Consider the following 20,516-nt stretch of genomic DNA (forward strand, 5'->3'; position numbering starts at 1 on the left):
AACTCCAACCATCGTCGTTGTCGCATGTTCAACTCTTTCTAGGAAAACAGGTACTTGAGACTTTTGTGATCAGTAAATACCTCGAAGTGTTCCCCATACAGGTAATGTCACCATATTTTCAATGCGAACACCACGGCTGCCAATTCGAGATCATGAGTTGGGTAGTTTCGTTCATGAATCTTTAATTGGCGAGAGGCATATGCTATCACCTTACCATTTTGCATTAAAACACATCCCAGCCCAGTACCTGATGCGTTTGAGTAGACCACAAAACCACCATGACCTGAAGGTAAAGCCAACACTGGTGCGGTGGTAAGCTTCTTCTTTAAGATTTGGAAACTCTCCTCGCACTTATCCGTCCATTCGAACTTGATTCCTTTCCTCAGTGGCTTGGTCATGGGCATAGCAATCCGTGAAAAGTCCTGAATGAATCTTCTATAATAGCCTACTAATCCTAGAAAACTCCTGATATCGCTGATATTCTTCGGTTGACCCCAATTTAATATAGCTTCAACTTTAGCCGGGTCCACAGCGACTCCATCTCGCGATATGACATGACCCAAGAACATGACCTTCTCGAGCCAGAATTCGCACTTGGAGAATTTGGCGAACAACTGGTGTTCCTTGAGAGTCCCCAATACGATCCTCAAATGTTCACGATGTTGTTCTATACTTTCAGAGTATATAAGTATATCATCAATAAAAACAATCACAAAAGTATCCAAGTACGCTCTGAATACCCTATTCATCAAATCCATGAATGCGGCGGGAGCATTTGTCAGTCCGAATGGCATAACTACGAACTCGTAGTGACCGTACCTTGTTCTAAAGGCCGTCTTAGGAACATCCTCGTCCTTGATCCGGAGTTGCTGATACCCAGATCTAAGATCGATTTTTGAAAACACCTTAGCCTTTTGCAATTGGTCGAACAAGTCTTCAATGCGAGGTAGGGGATACTTATTTTTTACTGTTGCTTGATTCAACATCCGATAGTCTATACACAACCTCATAGAACCATCTTTCTTCTTTACAAAAAGAACTGGTGCTCCCCATGGTGACACGCTCGGTCTAATGAAACCTTGCTCCATCAACTCTTTAAGTTGTTTCTTCAGCTCCTCCAACTCTACTGGGGCCATACGATAAGGCGCTTTCGAGATCGGTGTCGTCCCAGGCACCAACTCGATATGAAAATCCACCTCACGTGGTGGAGGTAGTCCAGGTAACTCATCCGGAAACACTTTCGGAAATTCACGAACCACTTCAAGTTCTTCCAATGGTGTGACCTTCGACTCACAGGAGAATATATTTACTAGGAATGCTCGGCACCCCTGTCGCATATACTTCTGAACCTTTAATATCGATACAATTCGACCCTTCACTGCAGGTCTAGAGAGCCGAAACTCAACCTTTGGCAATCCTGGTCGGGACAAAACCACTTTCCCTTAGCGACAGAGAACGTTGGCATAATGTTCATATAACCAATCCATCCCCAATATGACATCATATTCAGTCATATCGAGCAAGATTAGGTCAGCAGGTAAGTTCTGCCCTTCAAGTACAATTATGACATCAGGGATGTAGTTTACACATACCGAATTATATTCTATCGGATTATACACATATAATTCATGTTTCAGAGATTCAGTAGGTGCACCAAGTAATTTTGCAAACTCTATAGATATGAACGAATGTGTAGCACCACAGTCAAATAGAACAAGTGCAGCACAGCCATTGACAATTACAGTACCTTGTACCAGATTTCCTTTTTCCAACTCCTCCGCAGTGGTGGCATATACTCATCCCGGCACCCTCTTCTGTGCATTTTGCTGTGGTGTTTGCTGCGGCTGAGATGGTTGATGCTGTTGCCCTCCTCCGGCATTATGTTTCTGCATATCCGCCATCTTCTTGTGGCACTGACAGGCATAATGACCCATCTTCCCACAGTAGAGACATGCTCCGGTGTCTCTAGGGCAAGGTTGTCCGTAGTGGGACCGGTTGCACTTCTGGCACACCCGATTTTGTCCTTGTTGCTGCGGAGGACGATTTTCACCATTGTACTTTTGCTTCTTGTAAGGTGGCTGGTACTTCTTGCCACCGTGGTGCTGCGGCGGACCGGCTCCCCGTTTTCCCGGTGTGTCCTTTTGACTCTTCCTTGATCGCTCCCATTCTTCATTCAACATAGTAGCCACTTCGATGGCTTGTGCGAGAGTCGACGGCAGATTTATCATCACTCGTGGTCGTAATCCGTCCTTGAGTCTGCGCACATACCTAGTTGCTCTGGCTTTATCATTCGCGAACAAATTTGGGCAATAACGCTCCAAGGTCCGAAATTTGGTAGTGTATTCCACCAAATTCATGTTTCCTTGAGTAAGCTCCAAGAACTCCTGATGCTTTTGATCACGAGCGTACTGAGGAAAATATATCTCTAAAAATGTCTGCTTGAAATCTTCACATGGAATAGTATCCACTCCAGCAAAGTGGATGGTTCGGGTTGTGTCCCACCATTTCTGTGCATCTTCCGTCAAGCGGTAAGTGCCGAAGTCCGTTTGCTTATCCTCGGGAACAGACAGAACCCGAAAAGCTCGTTCTGTCTCTGCAATCCAACTCTCGGCTAGTTCAGGATCGGCCTTGCCTGAGAAGGTAGGCGGGTTCAACTTCAAGAACTTCTCATACGTGATTGTGCTCGTATTATTCCTTTCGCTTATGGCTGCGGCTAACTCCGCCTGGTGGCGCATTTGAGTGTCCATGGTTTGAGCCAGGTTACCGAGAGTTTCCATCACGAAACCCCTTTGGTCCTGCCATTCGTTTGCCGTGCTCGAACTAGCTTGGGATCGACGGTACATCTAATAACCATTTCAATACACACAGTTTTACTATCTTTGCATTATAGTGTTTCAAAAATCATTACAGGTATATATTTATACTTATATAGGAGAAACAATGTAATTATCATGAATACTAAAGTAAAATAACTAAAATATACTCACAGAGCGATCTCAGGATGTGGCATGACCGTGAACTTTGATTTATTGTTCCCAAGCTCTGATACCATAACTGTAACGCCCCGAAATTTAACCCAAATTTTCAAGGATTTTTTTTTTTAAGCGGAAACAACTAATAATTCCCGGGTTAAGCATTTCAGAACGATACAGAAAGGTAAAAGCAAACCACACCATTTATTTCCACTTCAATAATAATAAAATCCAACATCAGAGTTTTCACATTGTGAGTCTCAAAACAAAAATCTCAATCTGAAAGAAAGCAGAACCGCCAGGGAACAAATAGATCAAGTCTTGGTCAGCGCCTCATTCCGCATCGCTCATAGAACTACTCTTCTCCTGAAAATAATAGGAATTATAGGAATTAGACTACCACGTCTAAGTAGGAAAACTGTAATTATTCTTGCAAGTAGATCATGTGTCAAGTGTGATGTGGGTGCCGTGTTTGAATTTCAGTCTAAACATAAACACATAAGGAATTCGATGCAATAGCAATAATAGACATATATCTGAATAGAAAGGTAGATTATGTAACAGTTATACTTAAGCACAAAAAGCATTTTATACAACTACAACAATTAAGTAAGGTATTAAGCAATTAAAGCAGAACTTACACTAACATGAATAACATCCTTAATATGAATTCAATTAACTAATATATACACAGTTTAGGATGTCGTTTCATCATAAGCACCGAATATAAATCATGATGAAAGAGTAAGTCATTGTCTCTTTAATGATTCCAACACAATGATACCTAACTGTTCTAGTTAATGTTTATCTTTTCTTATCCCGCGGGTACACACGGGCCAAGACAACCATCACAGAAGAGAACGTTCGGGGGTATATTATTCAAGGTTGTTTTATTAACCCGAACATTCTAACCGTGACTGAAATCCCAAGGGAGCGGCCAGTGACCGAGAGAAACTCCCAAAGGCCAAAACCAAAACAGGATGCATCCCTAACTTCTGCAGAAGAACAAAGAACTACCACATAGGACAAAATTGGTAGTCTGGGGTCCTCCAACTCCGAGGACTAGGGACCAACGAGTCACTTTAGCTCGAAACTAAAAATTATGTCCCCGGAGTTTTGTACCACTTACCCTCTCCAAGGTAAGCCCGAATCTGAGTGAGTAAATCTTTCCATTTAGTTAACCTTTCAGGGTGTAGGGCATTCTTCCCCAACCCTGCTACTACCACAGTAGTAGATTCCCAACCTTAGTCATTGTACCCAAGTGTATGAATCAACCCCATCATTTTCCATATTGTTTTCATAAACTCACTCAGAGTGCTCCGGTGCCTTTAAACCATTCAAGCACAAAAGTTAATATTTAATTTTCTTACCAATATATTTGAATCAAACCACGTACCTACATTAGATACCTAACCCGTATCGCCCATTGAGCAAGGTTTCCTAAACAACCCCCCCTAGTAGAAAGGAATAACCATGACTTACTTAATCATTTACCCATTTAGGTTACCACTAGATTATTTCCTTTCTGTTCACAATGCTCCAAAGAAAAGAAATTCACATACTCTGAGTACGGCCAATATACAATGTCAATACATAACATTTCTTTGATATGTCTCACTCATTTTCTATATGAAGAGATCAAGGAATTATCTTAAGAATTTAAAACTATCATTGGTGTACAACTGCTACTCTAAGGTAGAAGTTGGAATGTAAGAGAACTTGCAGTTTTATGTGGAATCTAGGCCAAAAATAACAAAGACTGTAAAACCCATTCAGCCTAAGTCAGTAATACAAACACAAGAAAGTTCGTGCACAAGAGAAGTGACAATTAGGTATTAATCAGCTAGCATACTGAAATTCTAAAATCCAACATGAACCACTCAGCCATTCTACTGTATCCCACAAGTTAACTAAGTGATGCACAGCACGCTGGGTTACACAGAAATATAAAAGATAGAACCAAAATTCATTCAGCCGCATGAACTAAACACATTTTTTTTTCCAATTCAGCCATCATACAGCATATACATCAAACAATGGTTTCAGCCATTCTACTGCATTTTACAGGATTATTAAGTATTAAACCGCATGTCGTATTATGCAGAATCAACAAAAAGAAACAGCTACTGGACCTATATCAGATGCAAACATGAAATACATTGGTGATAACGGATCAAGCATCGACTTTTTTGCATGAAATTACCAGAAGTATCAATTCTGTTACAGGGAATTTTCTAAAAACATAAAACACCAAATTTCATATTCAACACAAGGGATTTGCACAGCATAAATTCTAAAATTCAAGAGAATATAGTCCCAGCCAAGTCATGCAGTCCCAAAGGTTATATACGACGCTAAATCATAAATTTACAGGAATGTATATATATTTATATGTATATATACATATACCAGAAATTTCAGAGGAATGTGTATACAACTGAAATCACAAATTTCAATAAGGTAGATCAACTAAATCATGAAATTCCAAAAGACATACGCAGGTAATAACCCATAAAAGAAAAATTTTAGGATAGGATCAGATCACGATTTCCCCCAAACTGCATAAAAAGTCTCTCTTCTTACGAAACTGTGGCACACGGACAGTCCCCTCTTTCTCTTCTTTTTTTTTTCCATAATAATCTGAACCCCCCCCCACACACATGCTCGATCCCTAAAAACAGAAATCCGAAACCCCCAAATTAAAAATTTGGGGTTTTCGGTTTGGGGTGACAGACAACCCCAATAGGAGATTTTTTTTCCATTTGCTACTCGACAGTTTGGGTTTTGGACAACCCACATCCCACCAACCCATGATTGACCTGAAAAAAGTTACAGACCCTACCATTTTCCGGCGAGGAGGTTGCGGCAGCTACGATAGGAGGTCGGTTGCGCCTCCTGACACGGCTTCAAACAGCAAGCCCGAGCTCGGGGGAGGGGAATCCGAGGGTTAGAGAGAGAAGAGAGATAAGAGAGAGAAAAGAGAGAAAGGGGATAGCGAGAGAAGGAGAAAGGGGGTTCGGGGGTCCCTCTTTGTAGGAGGGAGGCCACCCGAAAAGGAAGGAAAACCTACCTTCCCGGCGGCTGCGTGTGCTTCCCCCACCTCCCCATCTCCTTATGTGTTAGGGTTCGGCTGAACCCTAACACCCGATGTCTCGAGGGAGAAGGTTTCTTCCCCCCCCCTTCAAAAATCTTTTTATCGGGCAACCCATATCGGGTTGCCCTTTTTTTTTCCCTTTTCATTTAACATAGTGTGAGTCGGGTCCGAACCACGACCCGCGATGCCGGATCCGATTGCGGTTTGGATCCGGGTCGCGTGGATAGCAGTGGATCCAGGAGTTGGATCCACTTGGGTCCAACAGTGGTTTTGAAATATCTAATTTCTTAAATATTATTTATATAATATTACTAAAATACTCTAATATACGAAATTTTCTTTTGGATCTAATAACGGATCCCAGGCCCAAATCCACATAATTTTTTAAGTTTAGTATAAAATTTATGGTCTTTACAGATAATATTTGTGTGATAAGTCCCTTGAAGTATACATTTTTTCAAGGTACAACCAAGCTTCGGAGGCCCTTTTAAACTTAATGATGTTGGCATTGATCTTGGTTTCAACAGACGAAAAAATCCAAGATAAAATTTTGAAGTTCTTCATTTCCCACTCATCATGCTTTTTTGAATATTCTTCAAGGGCCTTTTGTCTATCTTCACCTTCAAGAATCTTAATATCCCCTTTCTCTATGATAGAAAGTTTGGGTTCGGGTTCCGATATGGAACCTTGAACGTATCCCCAAAGGCCTTTCCCTTTGATATGGGCTTCCATATTGCCTGCCCAAACATGATAGTTCGAACCACTAAGTTTAAACCCAAGGGAGAAGTGGGAGTCTTTTTCACCCATTAGAGAGGTAAGATGATAGAAAATAATGTGTACCTTAAGAGTTTTTCCAACTTTTCTTGACAAAAGTTGCTTCTAAAATATCGCCCGAAGAAGATGATATACTTCAAAACTTCACTTACTTGAGGGCACGATTACCGAGGTACTTCACAAGTGGCGGGATGCACTATCCTCCTTCTTCAATGAGGCTCTAATATCATGTAAAAGTATCTCCACCAAGATACTAAGATCAAGACCTTAATATTCTTGATAATAAACCCACCACGAATGCACAATAAGAACACTTAAGAACACTTGTGCACAAAGGCACAACTCACAAATAACCCACAAATGCACAAAGGCATAAAAACAATAGAATCAATTTATTAAACACTTGGGCTTTGACTCAAAGCCATGAAGAAATACAAAGGGGAGAGCCCCTATTTATAACCACAAAAAGGAGCCTTGGAGGGGCTCCACTCATAGACGTTGGAGGGGCCCAACGTCTATTTGAGTGGGCCCCCCAAGGTACCTTTTGGTACTAGAATTAAAAGAAATAAAAAAGAAAAAGAAAAAGAAAAATAAACTAAATTACAATCACATTCATAAATTGAATGTGCGTAAAACAGGGGAAAAGACTAAACTACCCCTATGGCTTAAACAAAGTAGAATTTATATATTTTATATATATAATAAGTAGATACATATACATATATATTAATATATGTATATGTATTACCTTATATATATAAATTACATTAAATGATTAGGTACATATTTTAACAGTCACATGGGTACGGGTGCAGCTATGCGGCACTTTAAAGAAGCTTGTGTGCGGGGTGCGGGAGGGTATATATATAATTTTTAAGTTTTAACAGTTAACAACAATAACTCTAATGAAATAAAAAACAATTTTCATAGTATCATCAAATCAATTCATCATCATGCATGCAATAAATCAAATTAACAATCTACAATTATGTTCTTCATCATAAAAACTATCACAATTAAATCAACCTAAATATATTATAAAAACAATCAAATAAATAAAACAAAAAGAAGTAAATCACACAGTATACTAATAAAAGAAGCAAACAATGCATAATTACATACCAAAAGTATATCCTACACAATGTATATAACGATGAGGTAATGAATCATAATAATTTTCTGCTTCATCATCAAATGCATCATAAGAAAGTAGACTGGGCTCCGATAAATCCATGTTTGTAATGTTGAAATCATGCTTTCCCTCTGAGTCACACTCTTCTTGGTTTACATCCCAAAATTTGGATGATCATTGTCTGCATTACAAACTCAATTTGAAAATGTTAAATATAAGTATATTTAAATGAAAAAACTAAGAAATAGTCAAATAACTAAGAGAGCAATTAGTACCTGTATTCATCATTGGTTCGTGAAAGTAGTCGAAGATTATAATGAACATATACTAAGTCCTCTGCACACTTGCTAGTGAGTTTATTTCTCTTCATGTTGTGGACTTGAGAATATGTGCTCCAATTTCTTTCACAAAAGGATGAACTAGCAGACTGAGATAACAATCTCAATACAAGACGTTGGAGAAGGTGTTTTTGATCCAAATGTTGACCACCATGTGATAGGATTTATATTTTTCTCCTCTCTCGCTAGTAATGTCTATCCATGTAATATCGAAGATGCAAATTTTTCAATCTCTTGTGTGACTTGATTTAGAATATGTGATTCTAGATAAAGTCTTGTCATACACATATTTCTATGCCTTGATAGCTCTGGGTTTAAATTTGGAAGGACACGACCAATACCACCTTTCTGTTACTTTTTTACTTAATATTTTGGATTAAGAGAATGTGCCATGCAATGCAAAGGAGTGTTGCTCTTATCTCATCTTCTGACTAAAATTCAATGAATATGATTAAAAAATTATGAATCATCCAATAAAGGATTTTTTTCTTTATGCTTGAAGACTACAACTTGTATTTTTTCAATTATATTATCCCACATTTCATAAACTTTGTAAAGCATGTGCTCATCCTTATCAACTTCTCTCAACATTTTTCAAATAGGTTGCATAATTTGAATTTAGTATATGACTCTATCCCAAAACTCATCATCAACAATGAATTTCTTAATTTCTTGAGCCTTGACAACATCATCAACACGGTAGAATGCTTAATTCTCATCAGTCACCATGTTAACCAAAACATTCTTTACTTTCTTAATTCTTTTCACCATCACAATGATGGATGCAAAACATGTTTCAGCGATGTTCAACAATTTCATGTCAGAATGCCTATTAAGTATAGCATTAGCTTGATGGTGGTTGATAACAAAAATCCTAATGCTTTTGATATTTTTTTCTAATTCCTCAATCTATGAATATAGAGCATATGCTGGTGAATTTTCTTCTTCTTTAGGGGGTTGCAGATGCTCTTGAGGGATAGATTCTCCATGTGTGCTACATAGGGAGTCCAAAAAATATGAGGATACTAACTCTCCAAACTCAATGCTATACTTTTACAATTTGGAGCATTGTTTATGATGATTTGCACTACTTTCTGATCACTCACTTCTTTTATTACTTCTATAAACAACCCCTTCAAATACTCAACATTTTTATATTGCTCAAATGCATGAACTGCTTTCAAGAATACTGGGCCACTAAGCGAAGAAACAATGAAATTAATCAGTGAACGCCTTTGAATATATGTTCACTCATCAGAAACAATGGAAAGTCCATTTTGTTCCCATGAATATTTCTTAATCTTTAGCAATCTCTCAATATTTGCCCCCTCTTCTGCAAGAAGTGTAGTTCGTAGCTTTTCTGAGCTTGGAGGTATATAGGCACTCAAATTATAATTTACCAGTGAAGTAACTAAATTCTTCCAATGAAGATTTCTAGTTGCATTAAATGGAAGTAAACTAGAATAAAAATACCTCCCTATTTTTTTTATACATCCCCTCCCTTTTATATGTATTGAATGATGCTTGTATCGTTCATCTTCGTCTACCTCCTATATCTATTTTTCTTTTCTTTTTTGAGCATCTTCTTGATCGCTTAAAAGGGTGCATTAATTACACAAGAATCACTCATTGTTTTCCTCTTCTCATATTCATCTTGTATTTTCTTGTATTGTTTTTGCATTGCCTATCAACTATTTTTCATCCTGAAATGTCATGTCCTGATATCTTCAACAAATGAGCTTTAACTCTTGTGTAAGACCCAACAAAATCTCTTTCACAAAGCTTACATCGAAATCTCTTGTTTCTATCACCTCCTCCAGTTTTTGCAAGCTTATCCACATGTACCAATAGTAGCCCCCATCATCACATGTTGCAGCTAACAAACTTGAATCAACACTCTCACTACAACTACCAGCAACACTAGCAGCAGAACTTACATGTGGGGATGAGGATGATGCAAGTCCTTTCCCTTTATCCGTCATTTTTGTCCTGAAAACAAAAAAATATTATATTAAAATTAATTATGCACGAAATCAAGATTGATAATATTGAGTGCAAGATCAATAACATATACAATAAGTTATAAAAAATATAGTAGTAACACATATAAATAAATACTGAAAGGTACGAGAAAAATATATAACAATAACATTAATTTAAAGTGGACTCCTAAGCATGGGATTGTAAAAAATATATATAAGTGCAGACATATTTTTTTCACTTAACTTGAACTGCAAATATATTCTTCATAGTCTATTTAGTGAAAAACATGCATTAAATTAGGTATCTTTTATGTTTAAATGGGTTTCTAAAGAGATCCAATTAAAATGAACTGTTTATATTGCAACAAAACTTTGTGATAAAAAATCAAATGTTTTAGTTGAATTAATTCAATATCAAAGCATATTTTCTAGTAACAAGGTATGATAAATGCATCTACATGCATGTTCGGATTTAGGAAAACCACCAACAAATATGCTTTCTTTTTTAACTGGTGTGTGTGCGTGTCACAAATATCACCCACATTTTGAAAATATTGCCATAAATTAGTGATATTTTCAAATGACAATATTATAACAAAAAATACTATTTATTAATTTTAAAATATTATCTATTTCTTGTTAAATTAATTCAGTCCAAAGCATGTTGCTTAGTGAGTAAGCAATTATAAACATATCTACAGGTTTGGATTAAGCATTAAACACATGTAAATAAGTGTTTTAAAGGAATCCAATATATATATATATATATATATATATATATATATATATATATATATATATATATATATATATATATATATATATATATATATATATGTGTGAGAACTGAACATATTAGGCCTCATTTCTCATTTTGCCCCATAGTTTTGAAGTGTCTTATGATAGATCTGAACCGTTAGATGTGTTAAGCATGCTCGATTTAGTGAGAATAGACTTTTGGATCATGATTTTTTGATGAAAAAATATGTTTTTATGAGCAAAAAAAATTGATACCTTCATAGCCATTGATTTTGAATCACTGGAAAAACCTGTATACAGGTCAGATTCCGGTGATCCAAAAGCCGGTTCTCACTAATCAAAACCTATATATCGCATCTATGGTGTTGAATGTGAGAAAAAACACCAAAAAACTATGATTTTGAATTGTGCAGAATGGGACAGAACAAGAAAGTGGGCAGAACCTGGGTTTTTTGTGTTCTCTGAAGAGATTGAGAGACGAGGGGAGAGAGAGAGAATGCATACCTGGGTTGGAGATGGAGAGGAGGCGTCACCAGACGGTGGTAGCTCGTAGTCGTCACTGTCGTCGGGGTCAGGAGACGGGTCGCAGCGTCGAGGTCGGGAGGAGAGGGCAAAAAAAAATTCCCCTAATCCTCCTCTCAGCCCATTTCATTGGGCTCTTTTTTTTTTTAAGATCAAAATTTGGACATTTATGACCCTAGGTGTGTTGATTGCACCCAGGGTTGGGTTGATTGCATCGGGTGCCGCACCCGCATCACGTCGCATCGATGCGGGTGCGGCACCTGGTTGGTCGAATCCCTATGACATAGCACGAAACAGATATTAAGATATATCAAGGGCTTTATTGCAGATGGGCTGATCTATAGAAAATTCAAAGACAAGCCTCCAAATCTGTCTTTAGTTATTGTTTCTTATTATGATGTCAATTGGGCAAGTGATCCTTCAACTAGAAAATTCGATAGGATATGCCGTTTTTCTAGGAAGTCATCTTGTTTTATGGTCCAATCGAAAACAGAAGTTTGTTGCTTGGTCCATACAGAGGCGGAGTATAGATCAATTGTAGCGGTAACAGTTGAAGTTTTATGAGTTCGACATTTGCTTGTTACTTTGCATCAAAGAGTTTTTCGTTTGTTGTTATTTTATGATAATAGGAGTGTACTTGCCATTTCAACTAATCCCATTCAAGATGGAAAAATGAAACATGCTGAGTTGGACCAGCATTTTGTTCGTGAAAAAGTGGAGAGCAAGAAAATTCAGCTTTTATTTGTCAAAGGAGAAGACCAAGTGGCCAATTTATTCACAAAGCCTTTAACATCTATGAGACATTGGTTTTTGAAAAGTAAACTGTCTGTGGTCATTCAAAACCCATGTACAGTTTGAGGGGGCATGTTAGAAGTCGTGTGTTCTATCATAGGGGTATACTAGTCATTTGAGTTATAAAATACCCCCATTGTCTTATGCTATTGTGTACAAGGGTATTCTTGTAATATTTCCATATATTCTTAATATAATGAGAGGGACGACCCTACAGAGAGGATATCACCATATTCTTTCTCACTTTCTCTTTCTCCTCTTTGCTTGTCTTGCAGGGCATGAGTTCCAAGGTCACATCTTCACACAACTTTCCTCGTTGATGAATAGATTCTTATTCATACAATCTAGAATATCAATTGGTTTATTATATGCATACTTCTACTATAATAGCTTCGTTATATCTTTCTACTGTAGCTTATTTGAACTTATGGCAAAATAAACAACCTACTATCTTATTTTGAAAAAGGCAAAACTTTTTATATTTTTTCTCACTAGAGCTAATGAGTTAAAGTCTTATTGATTTCAGTTCACAGAATTAATGTGTTAAGTGATCTTTTAAATTCTCTTGTTCTAACTACTTTTATGGCCTTCAAGTGGAGATATATGTGCCTCTTTCAAGTCATTTAGTTAACTCCCTTGTAATTGCTCTTCATTTGATCACAGGAGGTTTCCTTGTTTGCTTTTATTTTTGTTCCCTATGATAAACCTTCATTTGTTATAAAATAGAAGTGAAGTTAGAATTTGGACTTCCATCATTTCAAAATGCTGTGAGTTCTGGAACACTTCTCCAATCTTCATGCCACTTTCCTTTCCCTATTGATGAATCTGTATCCAGTTTCATTGTTATCTTCTAATAATTTGCTGTATTTTTTCTTCAACAAGGAATTTATGAGGCAGTAAGTGGTGATTTCTTGGATGGACCCAGTTTATCACTGTTGAATCCCTATATGGTTTGTGATGTCCTCTATTCTTTGGAGATTTATATTGATTTTTTTTTTCTTTGCTGCTTGAATAACCATTTCTAATTAGATATTTCCTTTCAGCCAAATTTGAGCTCATCTTGGCTGTTTCAAAGAGCAATGTCAGCACAACCAAATGTAGATGTGTCTCCCAACTTCATAAATGAACTTCTCTATGTCAATTTCCAATCTATGCAGGTTTGCATATTTCTGAATAATCTTGTGGATTAGTTTGCTGGCTGAACTAGCAGATCTTTTAAGACTTTTTTCCAAACTTTATTCAGAATCTGGGGGATTCAGTTCTTTATCCATTCCTTCAGGTACTTTGGTTTCATGTATGAGAATTTTATGTTGCATTTTAAATCTCAGTTTTTCCTTGTGTTTTCAAGATTTTGTCCATTTTTGAGAAAGAAATTAAGAATTCTTCTTTGTATTACAACATTTTGACAGGATGTAGTGCAGTTTTGGCCACTGGCAAAGACATTAGGAACTGTTATGCTAAAACAACCCCAAATCCTTCCATCTATTTTCAAGCAGGTAACCATGTGATATTGCCATGCTTGCATCTCATTCATTAACCTTATCATGTCTTGATATTGTCCTTTACACCATCCAGATTACAGCTAAACAGTTGTTTGTGTATAGTGCCATTCAAATACAACAGCTAGGAGTGTGTGTGTGTGTGTGTGTGTGTGTGTGTGTGTGTGTGTGTGTGTGTGTGTGTGTGTGTGTGTGTGTGTGTGTGCGTGCATTGTGTTTGTTTGTTACACCTGTTGGCACTGTTAAGTTCAGAAAGACCTTTCTTCAGCATATATGTTTCAAAGAAAATTAATAAGTTTGCCAAAACATTTCCTGTCTTGATCATGTTGGTTGATGATCTATTTTGTTGCAAGTGTACATGAGTAAGGATTTTGTTGAGGAATATAATACTATGTAGTGTTGTTGTGGGTAATACCGTTCTTGTATTAGTATGTATGTTTGAGGGTATTTGTGTAATTTAGCTCTAAATCTGTTGTGGTCAAGAAGTGAGGGTCATTTTGGTCCATATATAGTCAAGATGTTGTAATAAGGGGATCGACCTTTATATGTTGTAGCTCTCTTATTTTCTATAATGAGGGAAAGTATTTTTCCTTTCTCATTGCTCCTTCGTTCTGGTGTTCTTCATGGCTTCATGAATTTGTATATAGTATCAGAACCATATGCAAACCAAATCTGAGCAATGTGAGTGTCTTAGAGGAAGGAAGGCTTTATTCAGAACTTGACTACAGTCCCATGTCGGTTTGCAAGGCTCTTTTCTGGCGTTGTGTATGGTAAGAGGGATTTCACTTGGGTGAGGTAGGAGACTGGTAGTGTTTCATTTTAGGAGTTATTTGAATAAAAAATCATGAACATGGACATGATTTAGATTTATTATCAATTTTCTCTGATTTTATGGAAATAGTTGTAAACAATGACCAGATTTGAGTAATCTGTCGATTCTGATTTTGTCGGCAGTTTTTGTTGGCTGTATTTGGTTGTGATCTGGTTGGTTTTACCTAAGGAAGTGATTGATACCAATCTTGGGTATCATTTTGGTGATTTTATGTTTTGAGGCTCTATTTCTGATGCTAACTTCGATTTGGGTAGGTTTTTTTGTGCCGACTGTTGTATATCTTGATATTGCTGAAATAGGTACTGGTTCACTTCTGATATAGAAATAGTGCCATCTGGTTGTGGGTTTCCCAGTTTTGTGAAGTTTGGTGGTGATTCTCACTTGCTTAGTGGTATTGACTAGGTGTTTTTGGTCCTTTGTTTTGAGATTTGTGTGAAAGTTACTATTTGTATATCGTGATATACACTGTTTTGGATATCGGTATGCTGTTATTGATGTTTTTGTACAAAAAAAAACCTAATATTTTAGTTGGGTGTTAGTGTGAGTATAGAGAAAAGTGAATCCATCCAGTTGATTCCTGTGAAACTTGATAAAACAAATTATGGATATTGGTCAGGTTTTATGTCTGTAGCGATTAAAGAAAATGCTAAGGTGGTTATCTTTATGGGACTAGCGACAAACCAAAGGCCACAAATGCTGATTATGATAAACTGATGAATGAGTGGAGGATGAATAATGCAAGAGTACAAGCATGGATTCTGGGATTAGTGGAGCAGAGAATTGTGGTAAATGCAAGGATTGTAGAACATGGATAGGTATTGATGATCACTCTAGGGACACAGTCAAATCGATAGAGTTCCTTTTGGTACTTCACCCTGAGTTTGATGGTGTGAAGGTGCCATGTTACACAGGACCTTCCTACCTTTTGTTACCCATGCTCCAACAAAGCTCATTGTTGAAGAGTAACATGAAATCTCTTGGGAACTTTTCATCCAGAGATTCAGTTATGGATATAGCATTGGGAAGCTAAGGATATCTGATAGTGACATGAATGATGTTAGATGTCACTATTGCAAGGAGTTGAGTCATATAAAGCGAGCCTGCCTTGCATTCAAAACCACAGTGCATATAAGTGTCATCTTGAGGATAGATATATAAAAAATACTATAACTAAAAGGTTTTTCTTATCCTCTTATTTTTTGGAATTAATTGCTTATACTAATGCAGATTGGAGAGGAAATCCTAACGGTAGAGTCAACTACTGGATTTTGTGTGTTTTTAGGAGACTCTAATATCTTAGAGGTGCAAGAAGCGACAAAAGGGCTGATTGTCTTCAAAGAAAGTTGAATATCGTGTTATGACAACAACTATGAAGATTATTTAGTTGAGAAGTCTTTTCAAAGATATGTGAGTTGTTATCTCTATTCCTTCGAAGATGTGCTACAACAACAAGAGCGCTATCTACATTGCGAACAACCACACATTCCATTAACGAACAAAACATATAATGACGGTCTGCCACTATGTTAGAGAAAAATATTTGAGATGAACAATTGAGTTAACTTCTGAATGTTAGAATGTCAACTGGTAGATTTTTTCACTAAGGCTTTACCTTCACCTCATTTCATTTTTCTTCTTGGCAAACTTCTAGTTATCACATCGTAAGTTTGAGGGGGATTGTTAAATTTGTATAGTTATATATGTATGTACATACATTTATTAATGTGTATATACTATACATACATACATACATATATATATATATATATATGTATATTCTTTCTTTTGCTGTTTTATATTTGTAATAAGGTATGCCCACTAGCGGCATTTTTGTCTTTTCATTCTGTTGTAATAGGTGATGCGCATTAGGGGCACTTTTGTACATTTATTTTTCTGTTTTTTGTTTTTTATTTTTTACTTCTAGCCATTGGGACTAACCCAACAGCTAGTTAGGCTAGCTCCCTTGTGTATTATGCTCTCTATAAATATGGGATCTCTTCCATATTGTGTGTACGCTTTTCTTAAGCATGTGAATAAAATGTTATTTTTTTATATTGTGTTTGCTCGTGTGCTATTGCGGGCCATTGTGAGTGTGCCCTAGTGGCCTTGTGTTTTGCCCTTTGAGGGCTTATGCTTAAGCACTTTCTTGTATGCTCTTAGTGATACTGAGAGTGTTCTTTTGATTGCAATATCATTACAACCCGTAATATAAGTATTGTTTATTTGTTGAAGGATATTCCTAATCAAGTTGGACAATCCTCTTTTGTCTTCTGAACTAGTTTGTTTCCCTCTTTTTGCCTGGGTCGTCCCAGCTAGCTGCACGTGGCTTGCGTGATCATCCTGTGTCCACATTAAGATTTCCTGTTACAGTAATGCTAATATTTAAGCTTGTCATGTGGAAATTATTTAATTCAAGGTTTCCTCGTGCTAAATATGTGAGTTTGGTCTCTGATTGTTTATTCCATATTAATTGTATATGTAAGAAACACACTGGAATCTTCCCAACTGTGCAAAGTTTTTTTTCTTTTCACTGTTTCTTGATCCATTTCCTTTCTATTTCATTTGGGCCTGTTTTGCATATTTTCTTTTACTGACTCTATCCCACGGAAAGTTAATTATCCTGTGTTGTGATTGCTGTTTTTGTCTTCTACACAAGTTAATCCACTGTTTTTGAAGCTCTTCTTGCTACATATGCAGGTTGGAATTCCAATAATTCTTGATTGGTTCGTTCATTTTGTTTTCCTTGGTTACTATACATTTCTTTCAATCTCTGTAGGCCCCATTCTAAGGTAAATTTGGCATCTCAAATGATCTCCTTTATGCTTTGATAATGAAAAGTGTGATATCATATGAGAAACTTGCACAAATTTGGTTTTTAGGCCTTGGATAAACAAACTTCCAAACAAGGCAAAATTTACGTGGAGAAGGCATCTGGAGGCTTGGAAGTATGGTGCTGGTTTGGATTATAAGCAGTAGTCCACTACTAAGCCATGTATAAGCTTATCAGTTGTAATTAAGCGAGGTCAGCTGCTGGTTTGGATAAGCAGTAACCACTACTAAGGCATGTTTAAGCTTATCTGGTTGCAATTGAGCAAGGTCAAGTTATTGTCGTGTTCTTCAATCCTCATCTAAACAATGAATCAGAAGAATTACCATGTGAAAGAAAATAATGATGCCTTGGAAAGGTTATTCTCTTAGCTTGTAGCTTTAGGTTGATTTTTATTTATCACAGAAGGTGGAGGCTTGTAAATTTAATTAAAGGACATATCTGTAGTACATAATTCCATTAGAGGACATATCATCCACTCCGCTTTGAAAATTGCCTAGTCCACTAGGCAAGAAATCTTCTAAGTTGAATCCATCGGCAATCACAACTCCAGATGTCGCTACAAAGGCTTCTAATATCTCTTTCTCAAATTGTCGGGATAGAGTGTCAGCAACATGGTTCTCTTATCCCTTCTTGTATTGTAGCTTGAAGTTGTACCTCATCATCTTGGCCACCCATTTTTGTTGGAGTGGGGTTGATATATGTTATCCATTAAGTACTTGAGACTTTGGTGGTGGGTACAAAATACGAAATATCTTTCGAGCAAATATGATTTCAATTTCTTGAGAACGAGCATGATTGCGAGCATTTTCTTTTCATAAGTTGATAAAGCCTTGGCATGGTTTGAGACTCTTATGAAAGTCAATAGGTGGCCTTATTTTAGCACCACCCCAGTTCCGCTATCACAAGCATATTGGCCACCTTCATGCGACACCCTCTGACGAAATGATTCATCTTTTTCACAGTAAAGGCATGCGCTAGTGTTGCGAGGGTATGGTTGTCCATGGTGGATATGGTGATACTTTGGGCATCGTTGTTGATTCGGTCTCTGCTTCTTAGTAGATGGGGTGAACCTCTTTTCACCAAAGTTCTTCCTGCTCATACTCTTTGAGTTACTAGATTGTTGCTCGGGTTTGTTTCGTTGAAATGTCTGCTTTGCAACCCAGTCTTTCTCCATGGTGTTACGTAATGCTGACCATGTCATCTACCCAAACAAAACAAAAAAGAGATTATCATAAATTCCTAGGTCTAACTTGACTACATGCCTAGTAGTCGTGTCTATCGAGTGACATCCCTAGACATTTTTAGGTTCTTGTACATAAATCAAGCAATATTCATTATCAAACATATATATCAGAATAAAAAAATAAACCTAGATCATACTTGGCGATGACATATTGTTGGATGGGTCATGAACCAAAATTTTTATTTTGCTTTGATACCATAATTGTCTTTTCAAAGATAGTTTTGGTAGTAGGTTCTAACTAATTGTGATATCATAATTGTAACACCCTAAAATTCTTAACCCGAAAACTTAGCCATTTTTTTTAACAAGAAAATTAATGTGAGGCCTTACCTATGGCATTGATCTAATCGAATTAAGTTTTAAGGAATCAGCTCTGTTTAATAGCCCCTAGAACCAAGTTTGAAAAATAGACAATCAAGGATAATAACCTTATCTATAGCATTATTCTAATCGGACTAAGCTCTAAAGGGCCAGCTTGTGCGCAATCGCTAGCTTTTAATAGCCCAATAGAACAAAGCTCGAGAAAGAGACATCTAAAGTCAAAAACCCTGTTTATGACATTACTCTAATTGGACTAAGCTCTAAAGGGTCAATTTGTGCTCTAACGCTAGCATGAAATAGCCCAATAAAATCAACTTCGAGGAAGAGGCAAACAAAGACAAGAACTTTTTTATCAAAGAAACCAGAATACAACAAAAATATTTTTTCTCGATTTTTTGTTAGAAATCTTGGGAGGGTTACAGGTAATTGAACACCGTGTGGGACTATTAGAATTTTGTTTTGGACTTGGGTCCATATCCACTTGTAATTCAGTTTCAACTAAAGAATCTGAATACGAAACATACATGATATCATACGGTTCATAAACCATATTTTAAACCAATCTTTAAGCAAACATAATTGTCTAATTTCAAATTAGAATTAATAGTCCTAATACATCAAAATAAAATTGTCTTAGAAACATAACTAGTTTCTAAATCAAGTTCTCGAGATCTAAAAATGTTTGATTCTTGGCACCGTCTGTTACATCCTACCATCATTCCACCAAAACATGAACTACTTATTATCTGAATAATTAAATATGGGGTCAGTCTCATCAAGTCTCAATAAAGTACTCTAACATTGCATGCTTATATAATAGTATGAGTACACAAAATACTATCCCCATTCATGGCATATGCATTTCAATCATAATAACCATAATGCATCAGTTAAGCATTTGTAACAATTACTCATGCATCAAATTGCAAAATTAAATACATAACCATGATCAATTATATGAATCATTAGTTGCATGCTCATAGATTCAAAATCGATGCATGTTATAATAGTTTTAACCAAAGCCAATTCATAATCTTACATATGACTTTCTAAACAATTTTATCTTCCAATTTAATGTCATGCAACATGCAAATATCCCTAATTGATTGTTTGCATTTATTAGGGCATGTTTTGGCTACATGTTTTATGATCAAGTATAAGGTATTTGTTTCTCTTAACACTTTCACTGGGTACACAGTGGGAAAATCATCGAGCCAGAGAACACTACAAGGAATATTTATTATATTATGTATTTTAATGTCCCAAGTGACTTACTTAATCAGAGTCCTAAGCGGGCAGAGCTTCTTTGAGAGAAACCCCACAAAGATGGCAAAAGCTAGGATGCATCCTATACCACTCAAGTAGTCACAGGACCTACCACTTAGGATATATTGACAATCTAAGTCTTCTACCACCCGAGTGGTGG

General features: G+C 36.7%; 1 protein-coding gene across 1 annotated transcript in view; it reads left to right on the forward strand.

The window, feature by feature from the left end:
- Positions 1 to 17,885, forward strand: part of LOC149818708 (Lycopene beta/epsilon cyclase protein) — a 220,272-nt gene extending 202,387 nt beyond the window's left edge. The window contains exons 13-18 of the mRNA XM_089985863.1: positions 13,248 to 13,315; positions 13,409 to 13,522; positions 13,609 to 13,644; positions 13,775 to 13,861; positions 17,394 to 17,485; positions 17,576 to 17,885. Of these exons, the coding sequence (XP_089841989.1) occupies positions 13,248 to 13,315; positions 13,409 to 13,522; positions 13,609 to 13,644; positions 13,775 to 13,861; positions 17,394 to 17,485; positions 17,576 to 17,672 (494 nt within the window). The 3' untranslated portion in view covers positions 17,673 to 17,885. The remainder of the gene's footprint in view (positions 1 to 13,247; positions 13,316 to 13,408; positions 13,523 to 13,608; positions 13,645 to 13,774; positions 13,862 to 17,393; positions 17,486 to 17,575) is intronic.
- The last annotated feature ends 2,631 nt before the right edge of the window (positions 17,886 to 20,516 follow it).

This window comes from Nuphar pumila, chromosome 13 (assembly GCF_984573655.1).
Source record: "Nuphar pumila chromosome 13, dmNupPumi1.hap1.1, whole genome shotgun sequence".
NCBI classification, from domain to species: Eukaryota; Viridiplantae; Streptophyta; class Magnoliopsida; order Nymphaeales; family Nymphaeaceae; genus Nuphar; species Nuphar pumila.